Source organism: Loxodonta africana, chromosome 3 (assembly GCF_030014295.1).
Source record: "Loxodonta africana isolate mLoxAfr1 chromosome 3, mLoxAfr1.hap2, whole genome shotgun sequence".
NCBI lineage: Eukaryota > Metazoa > Chordata > Mammalia > Proboscidea > Elephantidae > Loxodonta > Loxodonta africana.
In genome coordinates this window covers 15706299-15729839 of record NC_087344.1, presented here as the reverse complement: position 1 = coordinate 15729839, position 23541 = coordinate 15706299, and the positions used below count along the sequence as shown (strand labels likewise).

Here is a 23541-nt window from a genome sequence, read left to right as displayed (position 1 = left end):
CTGCCATTGAGGTGACATAACTCCTAGCGACCCCATGTGTATCAGAGCAGAACTGTGTTCCACAGAGTTTTCAGTGGCTGAGTTTTCAGAAGTAGACTGTCAGGCCTTTCTTCCGAGGTACCTCTGGGTGGACTCAAACCTCCAAGCTTTCTGTTAGCAGCTCTGGTAATAGCAATAGGGGTATAAATTGTATGAGCAATGGGCATGCACTCTGTGTGGAATGCTTAACTTTTTTGTTTTCATTTGTAGTTCTGGAAGGTAGGTACTCTGTCATCATTCCCATTACACAGATGAGAAACTCAAGCTCAGGCAAGCTCAAGGATTTCACTCCTGGCTTTAGACAAGATTTGCATCTAGTTTGGGCTTATGATAATCCATGTATTATGGATGGAATTGTGTCCCCTCAAAACCTGAGTTAGAATTCTAACCCCTATACCTGTGAGTGTAATTCCATTTGGGGACAGTCTTTTCTTTGTTTTGTTAAAGTCACCATATCAGTGTAGCGTGTTTCCTAAACCAAATCAATTCTGAGTGATATGAAGAACAGCATAAAATACCCTTTGCTTTCGAGTGGATTCCCACCTAGTGACACTGTAGGACAGAGTAGGACTGCTCCCTAGGGTTTCCGAGGGTGTCATCTTTTTTTTTTTCTCAGTCAAAAATTTATGAACAAATTGTTTTGTGACGTTGGTGGAATCCCCACAGTGTGTCAGCACTCCCATCTTTCCCTTTCCACCTCAGGCTCTCCATGTCCATTCATCCAGTTTTCCTGTCCCTTCCTGCCCTCTCATCTTTGCTTTTGGACAGGTGTTGCCCATTTGTTCTCATATACTTGATTGAATTAAGAAGCATGTTCCCAAGTGTCTTATTGTTTGTTTTATAGGACTGTCTACTCATTCCCTGAATGGTGGACTTCAGGAGTGGCTTCAGATCTGTGTTAGCAAGGTGTCCTGGGGTCATACTCTCAGGGGTTCCTCCAGTCTCTGTCAGACCAGTAAGTCTGATCTTTTTGTGTGAATTTGAGTTTTGTTCTACATTTTTGTCCTACTCTGTCCAGAATCCTCTATTATGATTCCTGTCAGAGTGGTCAGTGCTGGTAGCTGTCCAAGGCTGTAATCTTTACAAAAGCAAACTGCCATATCTTCTCCTATTGGGTGGCTGGTGGGTATGAATCACTGCTGATCTTTTGGCTAGTACCCAAGTACTTTAATGCCTGCACCACCAGGCTCCTACAAAGAGTAGCATCGACAAAGAGAAAGAAACATAAACGGGAGAAGATAGATGGCACAGTGAGACCACTCAGGAACCAAGCAATGCCAGGGCTACAAAAGCTGAGAACGGATCTTCCGCCGGAGCCAACAAAAAAGCTACTTCCCCTAGAGCTACTGCCCTGAATTTGGACTTCTAGCCTCCTGAACTGTGAGCAAGTGAACATGTGTTCTTTGAATTCACCCACTTGTTCTAATCCTGTTACAGCAGCACTAAGAAAACAGGATTTCACACTTTAGAAATTTCTATAGCAGTGTTTCTTAACGTGTGATTACCCAGACCAGCAGCATCAGTGTCACCTGGGAACTTGTTAGAAATGCAGTTTCTTGGATCCCAACCTGCACCTACCAAATCGGAAACTCCTAGGTAGAACACAGAGATGTGTATCTTAACAATCCCTTTGGGTGATTCTGATGCACATTAAGGTTTGGAGCTACTGTGCTATAGTAATGTGCTATCTTTATGGGGAATAACCAACTCATCAACCTCCACCTCTCTTTTGTCCACCTGGCTCATGGAGCAGGGTGGCTGGGGAGTGAGAGCTCTGGCCCTCATTATATTTTTATGCCATCACCTTGGGCTTCATGAGGGATGGTTCATATATCTGCTCTGTTAAGAATGACTGGTAGAAAATGGGCCCTGTCAGGCCACCCAGTGGCTCTTTCTGACCTCCTTCAAAAGGTCCAAGGGTCACTCTTCCAGGATCCTGCAGGAGACTGAGGGGACAGAGAAGGTACGATTCTAAGCCTTGGCCATAGTACAAATTCTGCCAGGAGACAACATTTAACCTTAGTCATTCTTGAAGTGGACTTTGATGAGATTCTACCAAGAGGGAGAAGAGGTAGTGTCTAACTATCCATGGATACAGTAAAATATTTCCTGATCTAAAACCCCCTGACTGAGGGACAAAGAAGAGGAAAAAGTGAGGGTGGGGTTCTAGTTCCTGAGAAGGGCATTCCCATCTGTGAAGTGTGAGAGAAGACGAACAGGTGATTTCTCAAAGCACCACGAAGGACCGGAGGATAAGTAAAACAACCCAGAAAGAGTTCCTTCAATATTTTAATGCAGAAAAATTGTAATGACAACTTTTCTTGCATTTTGTGATTTTCCCAATTTTTCTCCATTCCATTCATGTTTCTAGAGTAGTTAGTGACTGTTGATGGAACAGATAACAACACATAAGTCAGGAAATTGAGGAAAACAAAGAGCATTCTAATCCAAGCTCACCATTTTCTCTCCCATAAAGGCTACCACAATTATGTTGGTGCTGTTGGATGTCATTGAGTTGGTTTTCAACTCATGAGGACCGCATATGACAGAGTAGAACTGCCCTATGCTGTGCTCTTGACTGTAGTCTTTACAGAAGCAAATCACTTTGTCTTTCTCTCATAGAGTCACAGAGTTGGTTCAAATTAGCAATCTTTCAATTAGCAGCCAAGCACTTAACCATTGCAACACCACGGCTCCTTACAACAGCTGTCCTGCTATTGATAGAAATATAACAACAGCAATAACAGCTAATAACTCTATTCACTATATCCCAAGCACTGAGACGTTTTGTTTAATGCGCACAGCGTTTTATTCATTTGAAGGACACAGGTGAACTTAATGTTCTACGTCACTGGCATCATAACCCCTCTTAAGGAAGCGCCTGTCAAGTGGCCTAAATGTTACCACTGGCTAGTCAAACAACTCTCTTACTCAGCCAGAGGACAAAGGAAAATAACGCTGGCTCCACACATCTGGCCTCTCAAGACTTCATGTATTCCATCCTCCTTCCACTTCTGTTGTGAAAATGTGCCTTTCCAAAGCTCACATCCTGAGATGAATAGTTTCGTTTTGACTAAAGCAGAAAACAAGTCATTTTCAATAATTAGGTGCATACCAGCTCTTAGAATCATTTTTGCTTGCAGATTTCTTGACTCAACCATGATATGGAGCTTCAGTGTTATGAGGTGGCAATTGCTGAGGATCCATCACCGCCTAGGTACTAATGGCAGAGGCCAGATGGTGGAAGAACCTGAATGACAAAGTGAAGACTCCAAGTTTTATTTCAGTAGGACACCATCGAGGTGCTCCGCAGGAATGTGCTAGGCCCTCAGAAGCTCCTTTGGGAAGATCACTCTGCAAAAATGCACAGGACCAGTGCATTCAGGCTTGTCGGGAGTGGGTAATGATTACAAAATCATCACCACAAGGACATGTTCTAGAAGGTAGCTGCCAAGAAAACATATTCAAAAGAAATATACTGTAAAATGACTCTGAATTTCTAGACTCAGTCCATACATATGGCCCTAAGCTTCTTAGCAGCCAAAGAAATGATAAAAACATGTAATTACAAGAGAAAATAAACCGGTTATTCAGAAAAAAATGCACAGCAGTCCTTTTTTTGTAAAGTCCAGACAGGAATTTCCTCTGTGCCTGATATTCCTACAGTAAACACAATGGAAATTCATTTGGTCTTTTCCTATAACGTCCCTCACTGTAGGCTAATAACAAATGAAAAATCACAATTCTAGTGACTGAAACAATTCTTTCTAAATAGACGGGCTTCAATGTTGAGGTTTGATCTAATTGTGAAATACAGAATATTTGAAGGACTGGGTTTATGATGTTATTGTTCACAAGGAGGCAGCAGAGAATCTGGGAGTATAATTTCCAGCAACACCTGAGATTTCAAATTATGACCAAACTCAAATACTCTCAAGTTTTAACTATACACTTTAAACTCTTTGAGAAAATGAAGTTATCTAACTTCGTTTTGGGAGTCGCTGGGTGGTGCAAAGGGATACCTGTTGGCTCACTGATTAAGAGCTCAGCTGTTAACCGAAAGATTGCCTGTGAACCAAAAGATGGGCAATTTAAACCCACCAGCCGCTCCATAGGACAAAGATGTGGCAGTCTGCTCCCATAAAGATCCATGGAGAAGGATGTGGCAGCCTGCTTCTGTAAAGATCACAGTCCTGGAAACCCTATGAGGCAGTTCTACTCTGTCCTATGGGTTGCTATGAGCTGGAATCAACTGGACACCAAAGCGTTGGGTTATGTGGTGGAAACAGTATAAACAAAAGGTGGGCGGCTCAAGTTCACCCAGAGATGCTTCAGAAGAAAGGCCTGGTGATCTACTTCCAAAAAATCAGCCATGAAAACCCTGTGGCACACAGTTCTACTCTGACAAATATGGGATGGCCAAGAGTTCGAATCTCCTCGACAGTTTGGTTTTTTTTTCAGAACCAGGTATGATGGTGTATTATGAGACTATTAGAATTGAAACCTAGATGTAAAAATACTGTGGAGGCTCAGGGAGAGTTCCTAAAAAATAAAACAGCGCAAGTTTCTATTTTTGTACCACTAAAAAATATATGATATATGGAAGCTGCTCAAAAAAAAATTTGGTGAAGGAAGGAATCAGTAGACGAAGCTGAGCGAAAGAATTGTTTAAATATTACTGGAATTTAAGGCATAAAAAATTTCATTCAATGTGTACGCTTCACGTTGTTTTTAGACTCACCAACAACATGAAATCAGCAAACCACACAGGTGTCTCAGGATTCCTCCTTCTGGGCCTCTCTGAGGATCTGGAAGTGCAGGCCTTACTCTTTGGACTCTTCCTGTCCATGTACCTGGTCACTGTGCTTGGGAATCTGCTCATCATCCTGGCTGTCATCTCTGACTCCCACCTCCACACCCCCATGTACTTCTTCCTCTCCAACTTGTCCTTTGTCGACATCTCTTTCACCTCCACCACAGTCCCCAAGATGCTGATAAACATCCAGACAGAGAACAGAGCCATCAGTTACACAGGCTGCCTTACTCAGGTCTATTTTTTCCTGGTTTTTATAGGTATAGACAATTTACTCCTGACTGTGATGGCCTATGACCGGTTTGTGGCCATCTGCCACCCTCTGTATTACACGGTCATCATGAACCCCCGTCTCTGTGGCCTGCTGATTCTACTCTCCTTCATTAGCATCGTGAACGCCCTGCTCCAAAGTCTGATGGTGTTGCATCTGTCCTTCTGCACAGACCTGGAAATCCCTTACTTCTTTTGTGAACTTGCTCAGATCCTCAAGCTGCCCTGTTCTGATACCCTCATCAATAACATCCACGTGTACTTAACGACTAGCCTGTTGGGTGTGGGTTCTCTATCTGGGATCATATTCTGTTACAGTCGAATCTTCTCCTCCATCCTAAGAATCCCATCGACTGGTGGCAAGTATAAGGCTTTTTCCACCTGTGGATCTCACCCGTCTGTTGTTTCCTTGTTCTACGGGACCTGTGTTGGTGTCTACCTTAGCTCTGAAGCTACTCTGTCCTCCAGAAAGAGAGCAGTGGCCTCAGTGACGTATGCTTTGGTCACTCCTATGATGAACCCCTTTATCTACAGCTTGAGGAATAGGGACATGAAAGGGGCCTTGAGGATACTTATCTCTGTAATACCTTCCTGTTTTTGATTGTGTCATTTACCTTGGATGTGGGCTTCTAGAACAAATGTCAAAAGAAATGAAATACTGAGTATGCCAGAGACCCTGATGCTTCTATAATTCAGTTCTTCCAGCAAAGTAAATACAAGGGCTGTCAAGTCAAATAGCTTTGTGTTGAATCCTGCTTTTTTATGTCTTACTAAAACCAAAACCAAACGTGGTCCTACCAAGTCATTCCAACTCACAGCAACTCCATGTGTTAGAAAGAAAAACTGTCACTTAGTGTTTGCTTGGCTCTAATCTTTATGGAAGCAGATCACCAGGCCTTTCTCCCGTGGTGCTACTAGATGTGTTTGAACCGCCAATGTTTAAGTTAGTAGCTGAGCACAAATTGTTTGCACTACCCGTGTATCAAGCAACTTAACTCTTTGAGTTCGGTTTCCACATCTATAAAAGAAGCAGAGTGGTATTGCATGCTTAATGGTGATTTGGGAATGTTAACTGAGACAATTCAATATATTATACAGTAAAATATGTAAAAGCTAGAAACTATTTAAGGTGTCAGAGAAGGAAAACTCAAGTATTTCCCACACATAGAGAGCAATAAGAAAAGTGATAAGCTGCACTCTGCCAAAAGTGGAAAACTTATGAGATAGGAAAAACAAGGCAGCCTCATCAAGTTCCAGTTCTTAAAGGTGTCACTGTATATATGCAGCAATTTGTCTGTATTAAAATCAAAAAAGCCAAACCCACTTTCCTCGAGTCGATTCCGACTCATAGCAAACCTATAGGACGGAGTAGAAATACCCCACAGAGTTTCCAAGGAGCACCTGGTGGTTTCGAACTGCCAACCTCTTGGTTAGCAGCCATAGCACTTAATCACTATGCCACCAGGGTTTCCTCGTATGTATTAAGGACTTGTAGAATTAAATAGGGAGAAAGGAGATTCAGCAGAGCTCTCTACTTTCTCCTGAATTTTTCTGCAAGCCTAAAACTGCTTTAAAAATAAATCCTTTTCATTAATTTTTAAAAAGTAAATGAATAATTATCAGCTGTGCAATCCTCAGGTTACTGAACCATCAGTGGACACTGAGCTGCTTCCACATTAATATACTGATTAAATCAACCCTCACTTCACCCTCTCCCCTTTGAGTTATGCTCGTTTTCCTCTTTAACTTTGTCCTCATTTCTGCTGGAATCTATACAAGGAAATTTATTTGAATGAAACCATTTGGGATTTCTTATTAACCCACCCAGCCCTGTTGCTGTTGAGTCGATTCTGACTCATAGTGATCCTGTAGGACAGAGCAGAACTGCCCCATAGGGTTTCCTAGGAGGGGCTGGTGGATTTGGTTAGCAGCCATGGCTCTTAACCACTGTACCACGAGGGGTTCTATTAACCCACAACATTAATACATAAGAGCACTTCTTACTATCCAAATATGTGGAGCATCTCTTTTCACCCTTTTCTTACTGATCTCTGGCATAGTTGCCTTGTGATCAGAGAACATAGTTTGCATGATTTTAATTCTTTGAAATTTTTTGACAATTGCCTTATGCTGTATATGTCGTCAAAGATAGTAAATGTTCTGTTTGTGCTGGAAAATAAAAGTGTATCCTATGATTATGGGGCGCGTCGTTCTATATATCTCCAATAGGTCAAGTTTGTTTGTGATTCTTGTTATCTGCCATCATATAAGCCACGGACTCACGGCACCCCGTGCACAAGAGAAGAAAATACCTCCCATCCCTACGATGGATTACAGATGGGACCATTGAATCCACACTGTTTTCACTGGCTGATTTCCTGCAAGTTTGTTAATCATCTTCAAATCTTGTTTCTTTTTACTGGTTTTTGATCTGTTTATTGTATCAATTGTGGAGCAATATGTGTTAAAATCACTCAAATGATTTTGAATCTGTCTGTGGAAGGCCTGGTGGTGTAGTGGTTGCGTTTGGATGCTAACCAAAAGGGCGGCAGTTCAAATGCACCAAGCACTCCTTGGAAACCCTATGGGGCAGTTCTACCCTGTCCCAAACAGTTGCTATGAGTCAGAATTGGATTTGTTTTGGGGTTTTTTTTTTTTAATCTGCATTTCTCCTCGTAGTTCAATCAATGTACAATTAAATCAAACCAAACCCATTGCCACTAAGTCCCTTCTGACTCATAGTGACCCTCTAGGACAGAGTAGGACTGCCCCATAGTGTTTCCAAGGAGTGGCTGGTGGATTCGAACTGCCAACCTTTTGTTAGCAGCCGTAGCAATTAACCACTACACCACCAGGGCCCCAATGTACCATTCAGTGAGTGAAAATTCAGAATTGTTACATCTTCCCGGTGTGTTGAATCTTTTATCTTAATGAGGTCACCTTTGGTATCTCTGGGTATGTTTTGCGTTAAAGTCTACTTCATCTGATACTACCAGAAAAAAACAAACAAACCCATTCGCTTTGAGTGGATTCCTCATAGTGACTGTAGAGAACAGAGTAGAAATTCCTCAGAGTTTCCAAGGAGCGCCTGGTGGATATGAACTGCCGACGTTTCCGTTAATAGCCGTAGCTCTTAACCACTGTGCCACCAGGGTTTCCCATCTGATAGTAGTATACTGTAATTAGACGACCTTTCTCTGGGCCCTCTAGGTGATGGAAAATATGGCAGCAATCCATGCAGTGGCTAGAGTGCCCTTAAAACAACCAGGTGCCTTCAAGGTAAGGGTGATTCATGGTGACCCTGTTTGTGTCAGAGTGGAATTATGCTCCATAGTGTTTTCAGTGGCTGAATTTTCCAGAAGTAGATTGCCAGAACTTTCTTCCCAGGTGCCTCTGGATGGACTCTAACCTTCAAACTTTCAATTAGCAGTCAAGCTCATTAAGCATTTGCACCTCTCAGGGACTCAGGTTAGTCCCCAGTTCTCCTCTATTCCGAAGATGCATTCCTTTGTGGGCCCAGCCCAAAACAGGGAGTCCCTGACTCTGACTCTGACTTTGAACCTGTGTATTCCTAAAACCCCTCAGCTGCCTCTCCTAGACCACTTCAAGGGTAAAACCAGCCACCCTGATGTCTGCTCACTTTTCTGAATCCCAATCCTGGTCTCATTGTAGTAATTTCTTACTATCATTGAGAGTTTTTGATGCTTTTCAGTTCCATTTTTTTCTGACACAGAAATCTTAAATGAAAACAAACTGTTCCTGCTTATCGTATTCTTTCTTGATTTAAAAGTTTATTCTAACATTGTCTCTCTTAGTGGGGTCCTTGATATTTTGTGATGTTTATGGAAATGCCGATTACTATTATTTTACCTCAAGTAATAGAATTTTGTACCCCAAGATTTTGCACCCTAGTGTTACTCCCATGGTTATGTTATGTTACACGGTAAGAGGGACATTGCAGATGCAGCAGTATTGTTGGTGCTGTGTGCCATCAAGTCCATTCTGACACATGGTAAACCTATATGGCAGACTACAACGGCCCCATAGGGTTTCCTAGGCTGTAATCTTTACAGGTGCAGACCACCAGATCTTTTCTCCCGTGGAGCTGCTGGTACGTTCAAACTGCCTTTTGGTTAGCAGTCGGGTGCTTAACTACTGCACCACCAAGGATCTTTGGCAACATTACTCCAATAGCCAAAAGGGAACAACAACCCAAATGGCCATCAAAAGATGAATGCATAAACAAATTATGACATATACATACAATGAAATATCATTCAACCATCAAGAGACATAAAGTTCTGATACTGAAGCCTAGGTACGCCATGGATGAACTTCAGAAATACAATGCTAAGTGAACAGAGCCAGACACAAAAGGTGTCATATCGTATGATTCCATATATATGAAATATCTGGAGCAGGTAAATCCATAGAAACAGAATACAGATGGGTGGTTAGCAGAAGCAAGGGAAGAGGGTGTTCCTTGAAAACCCTATGGGGCAGTTCTACTCTGTCCTAAGGTCAATATGAGTCGGAATCGACTTGACAGCAACGGGTTTGTTTTTGCATTTTTTACTTTCTGACATAATAAGATGTTGTAGGCTAATCTCGAAACTAACCTGCCCCAGCTCCGAAATCAACCATTTTTCCATGACCTTTCTTTTTAGTGTGGAATGGAATTAGAGACCAAGATCCAGGTTTGCTCATTGCCACTGAGGTAAACTTGCTTCTTGGCACTTTCAGAGGGCAGAACAGGGAAACAGTGTAAAAATGGTATGGGGGCAGTGTCTGACCTCCTCTAACATCATAGGGGAGAAGGAGAATCAAGATCAATAGCCCAAGGTTGATTCTTATGAAGCAGAGATCAGATATGCTTCCTCTATCCGCCATCTTTACTGATTCTGACACCTTCCCTCCCACGACACTGTCTACTTCTCTGTTGGTTTCAATAATTCATTGCAATGGCCACAAAGAACTCACAGACAATAGCCATGATTATGGGGTTTATTAGGGAATTTACAGTTACAATTCAGGTTTAGGAATGCTCAGGATACAATTCTGCCATCAGGAAAGCCTCTTCCCAGCCATGCTTACAGGCAGTTCTCTCTGGCCCTTAGCCTCTTCCCCACTAGGGCAAGTGCTACAAAGCTCTTTTAGCTCTGCTGATAAGTGCCCAGACGCACCCTACCCCACCAACAAGCCTCCTGCCCGAAGGTACTCACCTTTCTTACTCCATGGGCCAGGAATCGTAACACGCCGTCTCCTGCCATGAAATCTCTCTCTCCTTCTGTCTCCTGGCAACAGCAGCTTCTAAACGCAGGGATCCACGGTCTCTCTATTCCTGGCTGTTCTTCCTTGGTGGTGGTGGGATCATCTCTCTGCTCTGAAATTGGCTCTCTTTTAAGGTAAAACAGACCAATCCCCTTGGTGGGCCACAGTTAATTTACCTTATTTTCACAGTCCCACCCAATCACTTGGGTGGGAGTTACAAAACCATGGCAAGAAAGGCCACACAAAAGCGATCCATCGCACCACACTAGCATGTATGTACACATATACATGCACGTATTTGTGAACATGAACACATGTTGTTGTTTTTAGGTGCTGTCGAATGGATTCCGACTCAGCAACACTACGTACAACTGAATGAAACACTACCCAGCCCTTCACCATCATCCATGTAGTCCAGCTTCTAGAATTATTTGCTCAGCATACGTGTGTACATACATATATGCATCTAGCAGTGATGACTTCACATTAATACTTCCAATTTCAATCCTCCTCCCCACCACACACAGGGTTCTTTCTTGGTCTCCAATTTATGTGTGGATTGTAGAGACCTTGGCTTATTCTTCTTTGAATCAAACTCTGACACACTGTAAGAATTCCATGTATGTGTTTTTATGTTGTTAGGTGCCAACAAGTCAGTTCCTACTCTAAGCGACACTGCTTATAACAAAACTAAACATTGCCGAGTTCTGCACCATCCTCATAATGATTGTTATATTTTGAGCCCATTAGCCACTGTGTCAATCCATCTCATTGAGGGTATTGCTCTTTTTCACTGACCCTCTAATTTACCAGGGATGATGTCCTTCTCCAGGGACTGGTCCTAAAACAGGGAGCAAAGGCCCTGAGATCAGAGGGTGTCTGTTTGAGAAACAGCAAAGAGACTGCTGTGGTTAGAGGAGAAGCAAGTAAAAGAGAAATAGACTATACCATCAGAGAGGTAATAGGGGGTTGAGTGTGGCACCTAGAGCCTTAGTAAGACAGAGAACAGAGGGGCCCCCAAATCTGCAAACAAAGTAACAAGAAATGGGCCAGGGCACAGAAACAAAGCCATTCCCCAGAACAGTGGGGCAGAGTATCTAAAAATAGCCCTCAAACGTCTTTAAAGTTGTCTTTCAGAAGCAGCTGAAGAAACGAGGCCGAGGGACATGTGTAGAATATCCACCTGTGACCCCTTTGTGACCTCTCAGCAGGGGCAGTGAGGGGCAGCAGCCCCAGCCAGGGAATCGAAGCCGGGATGCCAGGGACTGCACAGTTGTGACACCCCATAATAAGTCCTGCTACAAATACCAGAGGCCTCCAGGACAGGAGCCATCTTGGAAAGCTGATGGGCCTGCACCTTAGTTAACATATCCCAGCCTGTGCCTATGAATAAACACGAATCTTTTCTTGCCCAAGAACTTTTAAAATTTCAGAGCTGTCTTTTGTTCTGAGACGGGGCTATGCCTTGCTCTAGGCCCTACTCGTCTCCACTTGCAAGCCTCTTCAATAAAGCTTTGCTTCTGTGGAAAACTCTACGTGCCTTACTTAGTCATTCTTGACCAGTGAGAGTCAAGAACATTATTCCGGTAACATTTCCAAAATGGGAGACAGAGCGTTTCAGATATTTCCTATTTATGTACATATTTTGGTATACATTAGGAAATATATTGCCAGCACACGCAAAAATATCCTCTGGTCAGGATTAACCAAAAAACCAGTTGTCATTGAGTTGACTCTGACTCATGGCAACCCCATGTGTGTCAGAGTAGAACTATGCTCCATAGGGTTTTCAGTGCTGATTTTTGGGAAGTAGATTGCCAAGCCTTTCTTCTGAGGCACCTCTGGGTGAACGTGAACCTCCAGCCTTTTGGTTAGCAGCTGGGCATGTTAACCATTTGCACCACCCAGGGACCCCTTGCTCAGGATTAACCAAAACCAAAAACCTGTTGCCATGTACTTGATTCCGACTCATAGCAAGCATATAAGACAGACTAGAGCTGCCCCCAATGGGTTTCCAAAGCTGTGATCTTTACAGAATAAGACTGTCACATCTTTCTCCCATGGAGTGGCTGGTGGGTTTGAACTACCAACCTTTCAGTTACCAGCCAAGCACTTACCCACTAAGCCCCCAGGGCTCCTTTGTTCATGATTAGGCTAAGTTAAAATTCTGAGTTGATTAAAAGTCACTTTTATGTCAGTGAATGTATTGGTGACAATGACGGTTCAAAAATTAATGATGTTTGAGCAACCGCCTCCTGCAAAAGCACTTGGTGAAAGGTTCACTGCTCTTCAGCATCTGGAACAGCCCCTTGCTGTGACCTTCAACTCTGGAACACAACAGAGGCAGGTCATTAGGGCCACTGGTTTCCTTTTTTGTGCTGTAGGACTGGGATGATGGGAGAACAATTTGGCTAATGAGGAGCTTTGGAGATAAGGCCTCCAGGGCCAGAAAAATCTGTAAATTGACCCTCTCTTTCCTGTCAACACACTCTCACCACTGCCACACCAGAAAGGAAGACAACTTCTCTCCTCTCAGGGAATGTGCCTTGTCCATAAACTCCACTCATGACTGTCTCCTTGAAGTTGGTTGATCTGTCTTCAGTATTCACAACCTTGGAAGAAACTCAGCCCTGTGATCCTCTCTGGGACGATTGTGGAGATACAGAAATCCCTTGTAAGTTACAAGGGAAAGAGAGAAGGATTTATTATTATTAATCCCGTCTGGGAGTAGCCTTGGGTTAGTTAACTACGAAGTCGCAGTGGTTCTCAAAATGTTGTCCCCAAAGCCAGCATCCAGGGATGGCTTCATGGGCCTGTGACCCACTCTCTTGGTTTAATGCTCTGAAATTTTTGAACAAGGGACCACGAAATTATGCACTTGTCCCCAAAATTATGTAGCTGATGCTGCAGCAGTCTGAGCATCACCTGGAGAGTTCTTTAATATGTAATTTCTCTGGGTTAACCTTAGACCTGCTGAATCAGAAACTGGGGATGGAGCCCAGAAATCTCCGGGTTTTTTTTTTTTTTTGGTTGATTTTTGTTATTTCTTCAGAAATCTGTCTTTTAAGAAGCCCTCCAGGTGACTCTGGTGCATACTAAAAATTGAGAAATAAAAGAAAACCCTTGCTCTCCAGTCAGCTCTGACTCATGGCAGCCCCGTGCCTGTCAGAGTAGAACTGTGCTCCATAGGGTTTTCAATGGCTGATTTTTATGGAAGTAGATCATCAGGCCTGTTTCCCAAGGTTCTTTTAAGTGGACTCAAACCTCCATCCTTTTGGCTAGCAGAGAGTGCTTTAACCATTTGATCCACCCAGGGACTCACCACCTAAAGTTACTCCCTTATACATCAGATACCTCCCAATTTTTCGTTATCATCTTGGCATGTTTCCAAGTCCCCAAGCAGTGGATTTGCAATTGCTCCTGACTCTGCTGACCCCTTTCTCTCAACCTAGAATTGCAGGCACTGATTTCTTACTCAGAGGAATCAGTACTTTCTAAAAGGTTCTAAACACTCAAGGCCGTTCTGATGCCTCCCCTTACATCCCAGGAAAGGCAGGGGGGACCCACGGGCAGCACCGTCACATTACTGATTTTGGACTCACACCTTTAGGGAAGACACTGAGATTCAGGGGAAGATGAGTCTCCCCAGTCAACTTGCTCCTTGATATGATCAAGGGTCCTAGTGGAATTTTCAAAATGGTTTTCTTTCCTCACAATTCACAGGTGTTGCCTTGAGGATGTTCTCTCTTCCACCTGTCTCCTCCTCCTTATTCTTCCTGCCCTTTCCTATCATGCGTTCTTCCCATACCCCATGCCCTTCTGGGGAAACAATCATGTCAGGATCTCTGCTCACATCCTGGAAATAGTAATAACCAAAAGCAAATCAGGTGCCATTGGGTTGACTCAACTCCTAGCGACCTCATGTGTATCAGAGCAGAACTGTGTTCCACAGAGTTTTCAGTGGCTGAGTTTTCAGAAGTAGACTGTCAGGACTTTCTTCCAAGGTCCCTCTGGGTGGACTTTAACCTCCAACCTTTCTGTTAGCAGCTCTGGTAATAGCAATAGCAGTATAAATTGTATGAGCAACGGGCGTGCAGTCTGTGTGGTGTGCTTAACTTTTTCCTTTTCATTTGTAGTTCCGGAAGGTAGGTACTCTATCATCATTCCCATTACACAGATGAGAAACTAAAGCTCAGGCAGGCTCGAGGATTTCACCCCTGGCTTTAGACAGGATTTGGATCTAGATCGGGCTTATGATACTCCATGCATTATGGATTGAATTGTGTCCCCTCACAATGTGTGTTAGAATTCTAACCCCTGTACCTATGAGTGTAATTCCATTTGAAGACAGTCTTTTCTTTGTTTTGTTAATGTCACCATATGAGTGTAGTGTTTCCTAAACCAAATCACTTCTGAGTGATATGAAGAACAGCATAAAAAACCCTTTGCTTTTGAGTGGATTCCCGCTCAGTGATGCTATAGAACAGAGTAGGACTGCCCCCTAGGGTTTCCAAGGCTGTAGTCTTTTTTTTTTTTTTTTCTCATTCAAAAATTTATGCACAAATTGATTTGTGACATTAGTGGAATCTCCACAGTGTGTCAGCACTCCCACCTCTTTTCTCTTTCCACCTCAGGTTCTCCATGTCCATTCGTCCAGTTTTCCTGTCCCTCCTGCCCTCTCATCTTTGCTTTTGGACAGGTGTTGCCCATTTGTTCTCATATACTTGATTGAATTAAGAAGCATGTTCCCAAGTGTCTTATTGTTTGTTTTATAGGACTGTCTACTCATTCCCTGAATGGTGGACTTCAGGAGTGGCTTCAGATCTGTGTTAGCAAGGTGTCCTGGGGTCATACTCTCAGGGGTTCCTCCAGTCTCTGTCAGACCAGTAAGTCTGATCTTTTTGTGTGAATTTGAGTTTTGTTCTACATTTTTGTCCTACTCTGTCCAGAATCCTCTATTATGATCCCTGTCAGAGTGGTCAGTGCTGGTAGCTGTCCAAGGCTGTAATCTTTACAAAAGCAAACTGCCATATCTTCTCCCATTGAGTGGCTGGTGGGTGTGAATCACTGCTGATCTTTTGGATAGTAGCCAAGCGCTTTAACCCCTGCACCACCAGGCTCCTACAAAGAGCAGCATCGACAAAGAGAAAGAAATGTAAATGGGGGAAGATAGATGCCACAGTGACACCACTCAGGAACCAAGCAATGCCAGGGCTACAGAAGATAAGAAAGGATCTTCCCCCAGAGCCAACAAAGAGAGCCACTTCCCCTAGAGCTACTGCCCTGAGTTTGGACTTCTTTCCTCCTGAACTGTGAGAAAGTAAACTTGTGTCCTTTAAATTCACCCACTTGTTTTATTTCTGTTTCAGCAGCACTAAGAAAACAGGATATCACACTTTAGAAATTTCTATAGCAGTGTTTCTTAACTTGTGATTACCCAGACCAGCAGCATCAGTATCACCTGGGAACTTGTTAGAAATGCAATTTCTTGGGTCCCAACCTGGACCTACTAAATCAGAAACTCCTAGGTAGAACCCAGAGATCTGTGTCTTAACAATCCCTTTGGGTCATTGTGATGCACACTAAGGTTCAGAGGTACTGTCCTATAGTAATGTGCTATCTTTATGGAGAATAACCAACTCATCAATCTCCACCTCTCTTTTGTCCACCTGGCTCATGGAGGAGGAAGGCTGGGGGCTGAGAGCTCTGGCCCTCATTATATTTTTACCCCAACTCCTTGGGCTTCATGATGGATGGTTCACATATCTGCCCTCTTAAGAATGAGTCGTAGACAGTGGGCCCTGTCAGGCTACCCAGTGTTCCTTTCTGGCCTCCTTCAAAAGGTCCAAGGATCAGTCTTCCAGGATCCTGCAGGAGACTGAGGGGACAGAGAAGGTAGGATTCTAAGCCTTGACTGTACTACAAATTCTGCCTGGAGACAACATTTAACCTTAGTCATTCCTGAGCTGGACTTTGATGAGATTCTACCAAGAGGGAGAGGAGGTAGGGTCTAAATCTCCATGGATCCAGTAAAATATTTCCTGATCTACAACACCCTACTTGAGGGACAAGGAAGAGGACAGAGTGAGGGTGAGGTTCTAGTTCCTGAGAAGGGCATTTCCATGTGTGAAGTGTGAAGGAAGAGGAACAGCCGATTTCTCAAAGCACCATGAAGGACCGGACCATAAGTAAAACAAGCCAGAAAGCGTTCCTTTGATATTTTAATGCAGAAAAGTTTGTAATGACAACTCTTCTTGCATTTTGTCATTTTCCCAATTTTCTTCATTTCCATTCATGTTTCTGGAGTAGTTAGGGACTGTTGATGAAACAGATAGCAACATATACGTCAGGAAATTGACGAAAAAAAGGAACATTCTAATCCAAGCTCAACGTTTTCTCTCCCATAAAGACTACTACAACTATGTTGGTGGTATTGGGTGTCATTGAGTGGGTTTTCAACTCATAGTGACCCCATTTGACAGAGTAGAACTGCCCCGTGGGGTTCTCTTGGTTGTAATCTTTACAGAAGCAAATTACTTTGTCTTTCAGAGAGCCACAGAATGGGTTGGAATTACCAACCTTTCAGTTAGCAGCCAAGCACTTAGCCATTGCACCACCAGGGCTCCTTACAACAGCTGTACTGCTATTAATAGAAATATAACAACAACAATAACAGCTAATAATTCTGTTCACTATATCCCAAGGTCTGAGACCTTTTCTTCTTTAATGCACACAGCGTTTTATTCATTTGAAGGACACAGGTGAACTTAATGTTCTGCGTCACTGGCATCCCAAACCCTCTTGAGGATGTGCCTGTCAGGTGGCTCAAATGTTACCACTGGCTTGTCAAACAACTCTCTTACTCAGCCAGAGGACAAAGGAAAAAAATGTTGACTCCACACCTCTGGCCTCTCAAGACTTCATGCATTCCACCCTCCTTCCACTTCTGTTGTGAAAATGTGCCCTCTGAAAGCTCACATCCTGAGATGAATAGTTTTTGTTTTGATTAAAGCAGAAAACAAGACCTTTTCAATAATTAGGTGCATACCATCTCTTAGAATCATTTTTGCTTGCGGATTTCTTGACTCAACCATGATATGGAGCTTCAGTGTTATGAGGTGGCAATTGCTGAGGGTCCATCACCCCCTAGGTACTAATGGCAGAGGCCAGATGGGGGAAGAACCTGAATGACAAAGTGAAGACTCCAAGTTTTATTTCAGTAGGACACCATTGAGGTGCTCCATAGGGATGTGCTAGGCCCTCAGAAGCTCCTTTGGGAAGATCACTCTGCAAAAATGCACAGGACCGGTGCATTCAGGCTTGCCGGGAGTGGGGGATGATTACAAAATCATCGCCACAAGGACCTGTTCTAGAAGGTAGCTGCCAAGAAAACATATTCAAAAGAAATATACTGTAAAATGACTCTGAATTTCTAGACTCAGTCCACACATATGGCCCTAAGCTTCTTAGCAGCCAAAGAAATGATAAAAACATATAATTATAAGAGAAAATAAACCCATTATTCAGAAAAAAAGCACAGCAGTCCTTTTTTTGTAATGTCCAGACAGGAATTTCCTCTATGTGCCTGATATTCCTACAGTAAACACAATGGAAATTCATTTGGCCTTTTCCTATAACGTCCCTCACTGTAGGCTAATAACAAATGAAAAATCACAATCCTAGTGACTGAAACAATTCTTTGTAAATAGACGTGCTTCATTAGCGAGGTTTGATCTGATTGTAAAATACAGAATATTTAAAGGACTGGGTTTATGATGTTATTGTTCACAAGGAGGCAGCAGAGAATCTGGGAGTATAATTTCCAGCAACACTTTAGATTTGAAATTATGCGCTAAACTTACTCTCAAGCTAACTACACACTTCAAACTCTTTGAGAAAATGAAGTCATCTAACCAGTTTTGAGAGTCAATGGGTGGTGCAAAGGGAGACCTGGTGGCTCAGTGATATAAGAGCTCAGCTGTTAACCCAAAGATTGGCTGTTAACCAAAAGATGGGCAGTTCGAACCCACCAGCCACTCCATGGGAGAAAGATGTGGCAGCCTGCTTCCATAAAGATCACAGCCTTGGAAATTCTATGAGGCAGTTCTACTCTGTCCTATGGGTTGCTATGAGTTGGAACCAACTCAGCACCAAAGGGTTGGGTTATGTAGTGCAAACAGTACAACCGAAGGGTTGGAGGTTCAAATTCACACAGAGGTGCTTCAGAAGAAAGGGCTGATGATCTACGTCCAAAAAATCGGCCATTAGAAACCTTGTGGAGCACATTTCTACTCTTGCAAACATGGGATAGCCATGAGTTTGAATCAGCTCGACCGGATTTTTTTTTCTGAACCAGGTGTGATGCTATATTAAGAGACTATTAGAATTCAATCCTAGATGTAAAAATACTGTGCAGGATTGATAGTTCCTAAAAAATAAAACAGCACATGTTTCCATATTTGTGCTATAACACTAGAAATATATGATATATGGAAGCTGCTGAAAAAAATATTCGGTGAAGGAAGGAAATAAGTAGAGGAAACTGAGGGAAAGAATTATTTCAATATAACTAGAATTTAAGGCATAAAAAATTTCATTCAAGGTGTCCGTTTCACTTTGCTTCAGACCCATCAACAACATGAAATCAGCAAACCACACAGGTGTCTCAGGATTCCTCCTTCTGGGCCTCTCTGAGGATCCGGAAGTGCAGCCCTTACTCTTTGGACTCTTCCTGTCCACGTACCTGGTCACTGTGCTTGGGAATCTGCTCATCATCCTGGCTGTCATCTCTGACTCTCACCTCCACACCCCCATGTACTTCTTCCTCTCCAACTTGTCCTTTGTCGACATCTCTTTCACCTCCACCACAGTCCCCAAGATGCTGGTGAACATCCAGACAGAGAACAAAGCCATCAGTTACACAGGCTGCCTTACTCAGGTCTATTTTTTCACGGTTTTTATATGTATGGACAATTTACTCTTGACTGTAATGGCCTATGACCGGTTTGTGGCCATCTGCCACCCTCTGTATTACACAGTCATCATGAGCCCCCGCCTCTGTGGCCTGCTGATTCTACTCTCCTTCTTCATTAGCATCATGAATGCCTTGCTCCAGAGTCTGATGGTGTTGCATCTGTCCTTCTGCACAGACCTGGAAATCCCTCACTTCTTTTGTGAACTTGCTCAGATCCTCAAGCTGCCCTGTTCTGATACCCTCATCAATAACATCCTCCTGTGTTTAGCGACTAGCCTGTTGGGTGTGGTTCCTCTCTCTGGGATCATTTTCTCTTACATTCAAATTGTCTCCTCCATCCTAAGAATCCCATCGACTGGTGGCAAGTATAAGGCTTTTTCCACCTGTGGGTCTCATCTGTCTGTTGTTTCCTTGTTCTACGGGACCAGTGTTGGGGTCTACCTTAGCTCTGCAGCTACTCTGCCCCCTAGGAGGAGAGCAGTGGCCTCAGTCATGTACACCGTGATCACTCCCATAATGAACCCCTTTATCTACAGCTTGAGGAACAGGGACATGAAAGGGGCCGTCAGAAAACTTATCTCTGTGATACCTTCCTGTTTTTGATTGTGTCATTTGCCTTGGATGTGGGCTTGTAAAACGAGTGTCAAAAGAAATGAAACACTGAGTATGCCAGAGACTCTGATGCTTCTATAATTCAATTCTTCCAGCAAAGTAGTTAATACAAGGGCTGTCAAGGCAAATAGCTTTGTGTTGAATCCTGCTTCTTTATGTCTTACTAAAACCAAAACCAAACCCGTTCCTACAAAGTTGATTCCGACTCACGGCGACTCCATGTGTTACAGAAAAAAACCGTTCCATAGGGTTTTCTTGTTTGTAATCTTTATGGAAGAGGATCACCTGGACTTTCTTCCATGTTGCTGCTAGGTGGGTTTGAACTGCCAATGTTTAGGTTAGTAGTTGAGCACAAATTGTTTGCACTACCCATGTATCAAGTAACAACTCTCTGAGTTCTGTTTCCACCTCTATAAAAAGAACAGAGTCAGAGTGCATCCTTACTGGTGATATTAGGAATGTTAACTGAGATAGTTCAATATATTATATAGTAAAACATGTGAAAGCTGGAACCTGTTGAAGGTGGAAACTTGTAGAAGAAGGAAAACTCAAGTATTTTCCACAAATAGAGAGCAATAGAGAAGTGGTAATCAACACCCTGGTCAAAGGTGGAAAACTCATGAGACCCAGAAAAGCAAGGCGACCCCGTCAAGTTCAAGCTCTTACAGGTTTCGCTGTACATATGCAGCAATTTGTCTGTATTTAAGGACTTGTAAAATTAAATAGGAAGAGAGGGGATATGGCAGAGCTCTCTATACTTTCTCCTCAATTTTTCTGTAAACCTAAAACTACTCTAAAAATAAGTTATTTTAATTAACTTTTAAAAATAAATGAGTAATTCTCAGCTGTGCAATCCTCAGGTTAGTGAACCTTCTTCAGTAGACACTCAGTTGCTTCCACTTTAATGTATTGATTAAATCAACCCTCACTTCACCCTCTCCTCTTGGAGTTATGCTCCTTTTCCTCTTTGTCCTCATTTCTGCTAGAATCTATACAGGGAAATGTATTTGAATGAAGCCATTTGGGATTTCTTATTAACCCACCCAGCCCTGTTGCTGTTCAGTTGATTCTGATTTATAGTGATTCTGCAGCACAGAGCAGAACTGCCCCATAGGGTTTCCAAGGAGCAGCTCGTGGATTTGAACTGCTGACCTTTTGGTTAGCAGCCATGACTCTTAACCACTGTACCCTGAGGAGTCCTATTAGCCCGCAACATTTATACATAAGTGCACTTCTTAGTATCCAAATATATGGAGCATCTCTTTTCATCCTTTTGTTACTGATTTTCAGCACCTTTGCCTTGTGGTCAGAGGACATAGTTTGTATAATTTTAACTCTTTGAAATTTGTTGAGAATTGCCTTACGCTGTTTATGTGGTCAAAGATAGTAAATGTTCTGTTTGTGCTGGAAAATAAATGTGTATCCTATGATTATGGGGTACATTGTTATGTATATCTCCAATGGGTCAAGTTTGTTTATTGTTCTTGTTATCTGCCATCATGTAAGCCACGGAGATATGGCACCCTGTGCACAGGAGAAGAAACCACCTCTCTGGTTTCAGCCAGGATCCATCTGACATCAGCAAAATGATATCCCTCATTTCCCGTCCTCTTCTGAATGTGGCTTGAATTTCTGGGAGTTCCATGTTGATATACTACTGCAATCGCTTTTGAATGATCTTCAGCAAAATTTTACTTGTGTGTGATCTTTTTGATATTGTTCAATAATTTCCACATTCTGTTGGATTACCTTTCTTTGGAATAGGCATAAAAATGGATCTCTTCCAGTCAGTTGGCCAGGTAGCTGTCTTCCAAATTTCTCGGCATAGACAAGTGTAGATGTCAAATAAAGCAAATGGTAATAGATAAAATTTATTGAGAGTTGTACTGTGCCAGAAACTGTTCTAAGTCTTTGCTTGCATTAATTTATTTAGTTATCTCAACTGTTTGAGGAGGCAAGCACAAATTTTAGTCTCCATTTTACAAATGTTAAAGAAGAAACACAGAGAAGTTAAATAATGGTCCCAAGGTTGCACAGCTACTAAAGGTCAGAGCCAGGGTTTGAACTCAACCATCCTACTGCAAAGCCTGTGCTCTAGCCGCCATGCCATGCTACCTGAATGAACACTGAGTCTACAGGTGAAAACGCTTTCAAAATGATACTGGAAAATTCAGTGTGGTAATTTTGTAATACTTGCCATTTATCCAATACTTGCAAATTTTCATATACTATGTCAATGACTCTCAAAACAGTCTCCCTGGACCAGCAACATCAGCATCACTAGGGAATTTGTTAGAAATCGGCCATAGAAGTTGGTCAGCATTACTTCAAGTGGCTTGAACAATAGGAAGGCTCTTTGGGCTGCATGTATTTGACTTTGATTAATATATGTAATCAAGGAGAGGGCTTCCTCCACAAACGCTGTATGTAACTGACCATCTTACAGTGTTGGGTAGGTTTAGGTCTGGCCCCACCCCAGATTTGCTAAAGCAGAAACTAAATCCCCACATGCTAAAAATCAGGTTCTTGCCTGCCTCAGGGGAATTGGTTGTTAAACGTTCACTGGTATGCTCCTGAATATGTGAAAGGCTATTTCAAATCAACAACCCCATGTTTCATTCCTGGAGACTAGTGACCAACTCCCCAGTACCAAAAAGCCCTGTGGGTCAAAATACTCTGATTACCATTCCAGTCCTGTGGCTTGTGATGGTAATTACGTGCACCTTGTCTTTGGAAAGGGGCCCTGGTGGCACAGTGGTAAAATACACAGCTGCTGACTGAAAAGTCTTCGATCTGATCCCACCAGCCACTCTGTGGGACAAAGACGTGGCATTCTAATTCTGTAAAGATTTACAGCCTTGTAAAAGCTGTGGGGGAGTTCTACTCTGTCCTATAGGGTTGCTATGAATAAGAATTGGCTTGGTGGCAGTGGGTTTGGTTTGTTTGCTTTTGTCTGTGGAAGGAGCCCTGTTGGCTCAGTGGTTAAGCACTTAGCTGCTAACTGAAAGGTCAGCGGTTGGAACCCAGCAGCTGCTCCACAGGAGAAAGATGGGGCAGTCTGCTTCCATACAGTTTACAGCCTTGGAAACCCTATGGAGCAGTTCTACTCTGTCTAAAGTGTTGCTATGAGCCAGACTGCGATTGGGCTTTTCTTTGGAAGTTAAATACCACCCTTATTCTTTAGCATTCCAGGTCTCTTATCCTCATTGCAGCCTTGGCCCCTCATCTCCAGCTACCTAAGTGTTTTCCAAGGATGCTGGTAATGCGCTCTTAATGCCTTGGGGCAGGGAGTGTCTTCCACCAGGTGGTGGGAAGGGGCAGAAGGTGTGCGTTAGAGTATGGCTGAGCAATTTGCACATAATAGGTTCATTCCAACATTTCCCTAGTCTCCTTTGCCACAGCAGTGATTTTCAAACTTTGCTGCACTTTAGAATCACCTGGAAAGTGTTTAAAAATCCCAATGCCCAGATACTCCAAACAAACAATACTCCAGATAGGGTTTAAATTAGAATATCTGGTTAAGGACCCAGGCAGCAGTATTTTTTCATATAAATTCAATTTT

At 42.9% G+C, this 23541-nt stretch overlaps 2 protein-coding genes across 2 annotated transcripts; both read left to right on the top strand.

Annotated features, from left to right (window-relative positions):
• The first annotated feature begins 4741 nt into the window (after nt 1-4741).
• LOC135230493 (olfactory receptor 7G3-like) lies at nt 4742-5723 on the top strand. The gene has a single exon (XM_064279845.1). It carries the CDS (start codon nt 4749-4751, stop codon nt 5721-5723), a length of 975 nt encoding a protein of 324 aa, XP_064135915.1. The 5' UTR covers nt 4742-4748.
• Nucleotides 5724-18922: 13199 nt separating this feature from the next.
• On the top strand, nt 18923-19970 carry LOC100664159 (olfactory receptor 7G3-like). Its single transcript, XM_003423653.4, has one exon. The coding sequence runs from the start codon at nt 19032-19034 to the stop codon at nt 19968-19970; it is 939 nt and encodes a 312-aa protein (XP_003423701.3). The 5' UTR covers nt 18923-19031.
• Nucleotides 19971-23541: the final 3571 nt, after the last annotated feature.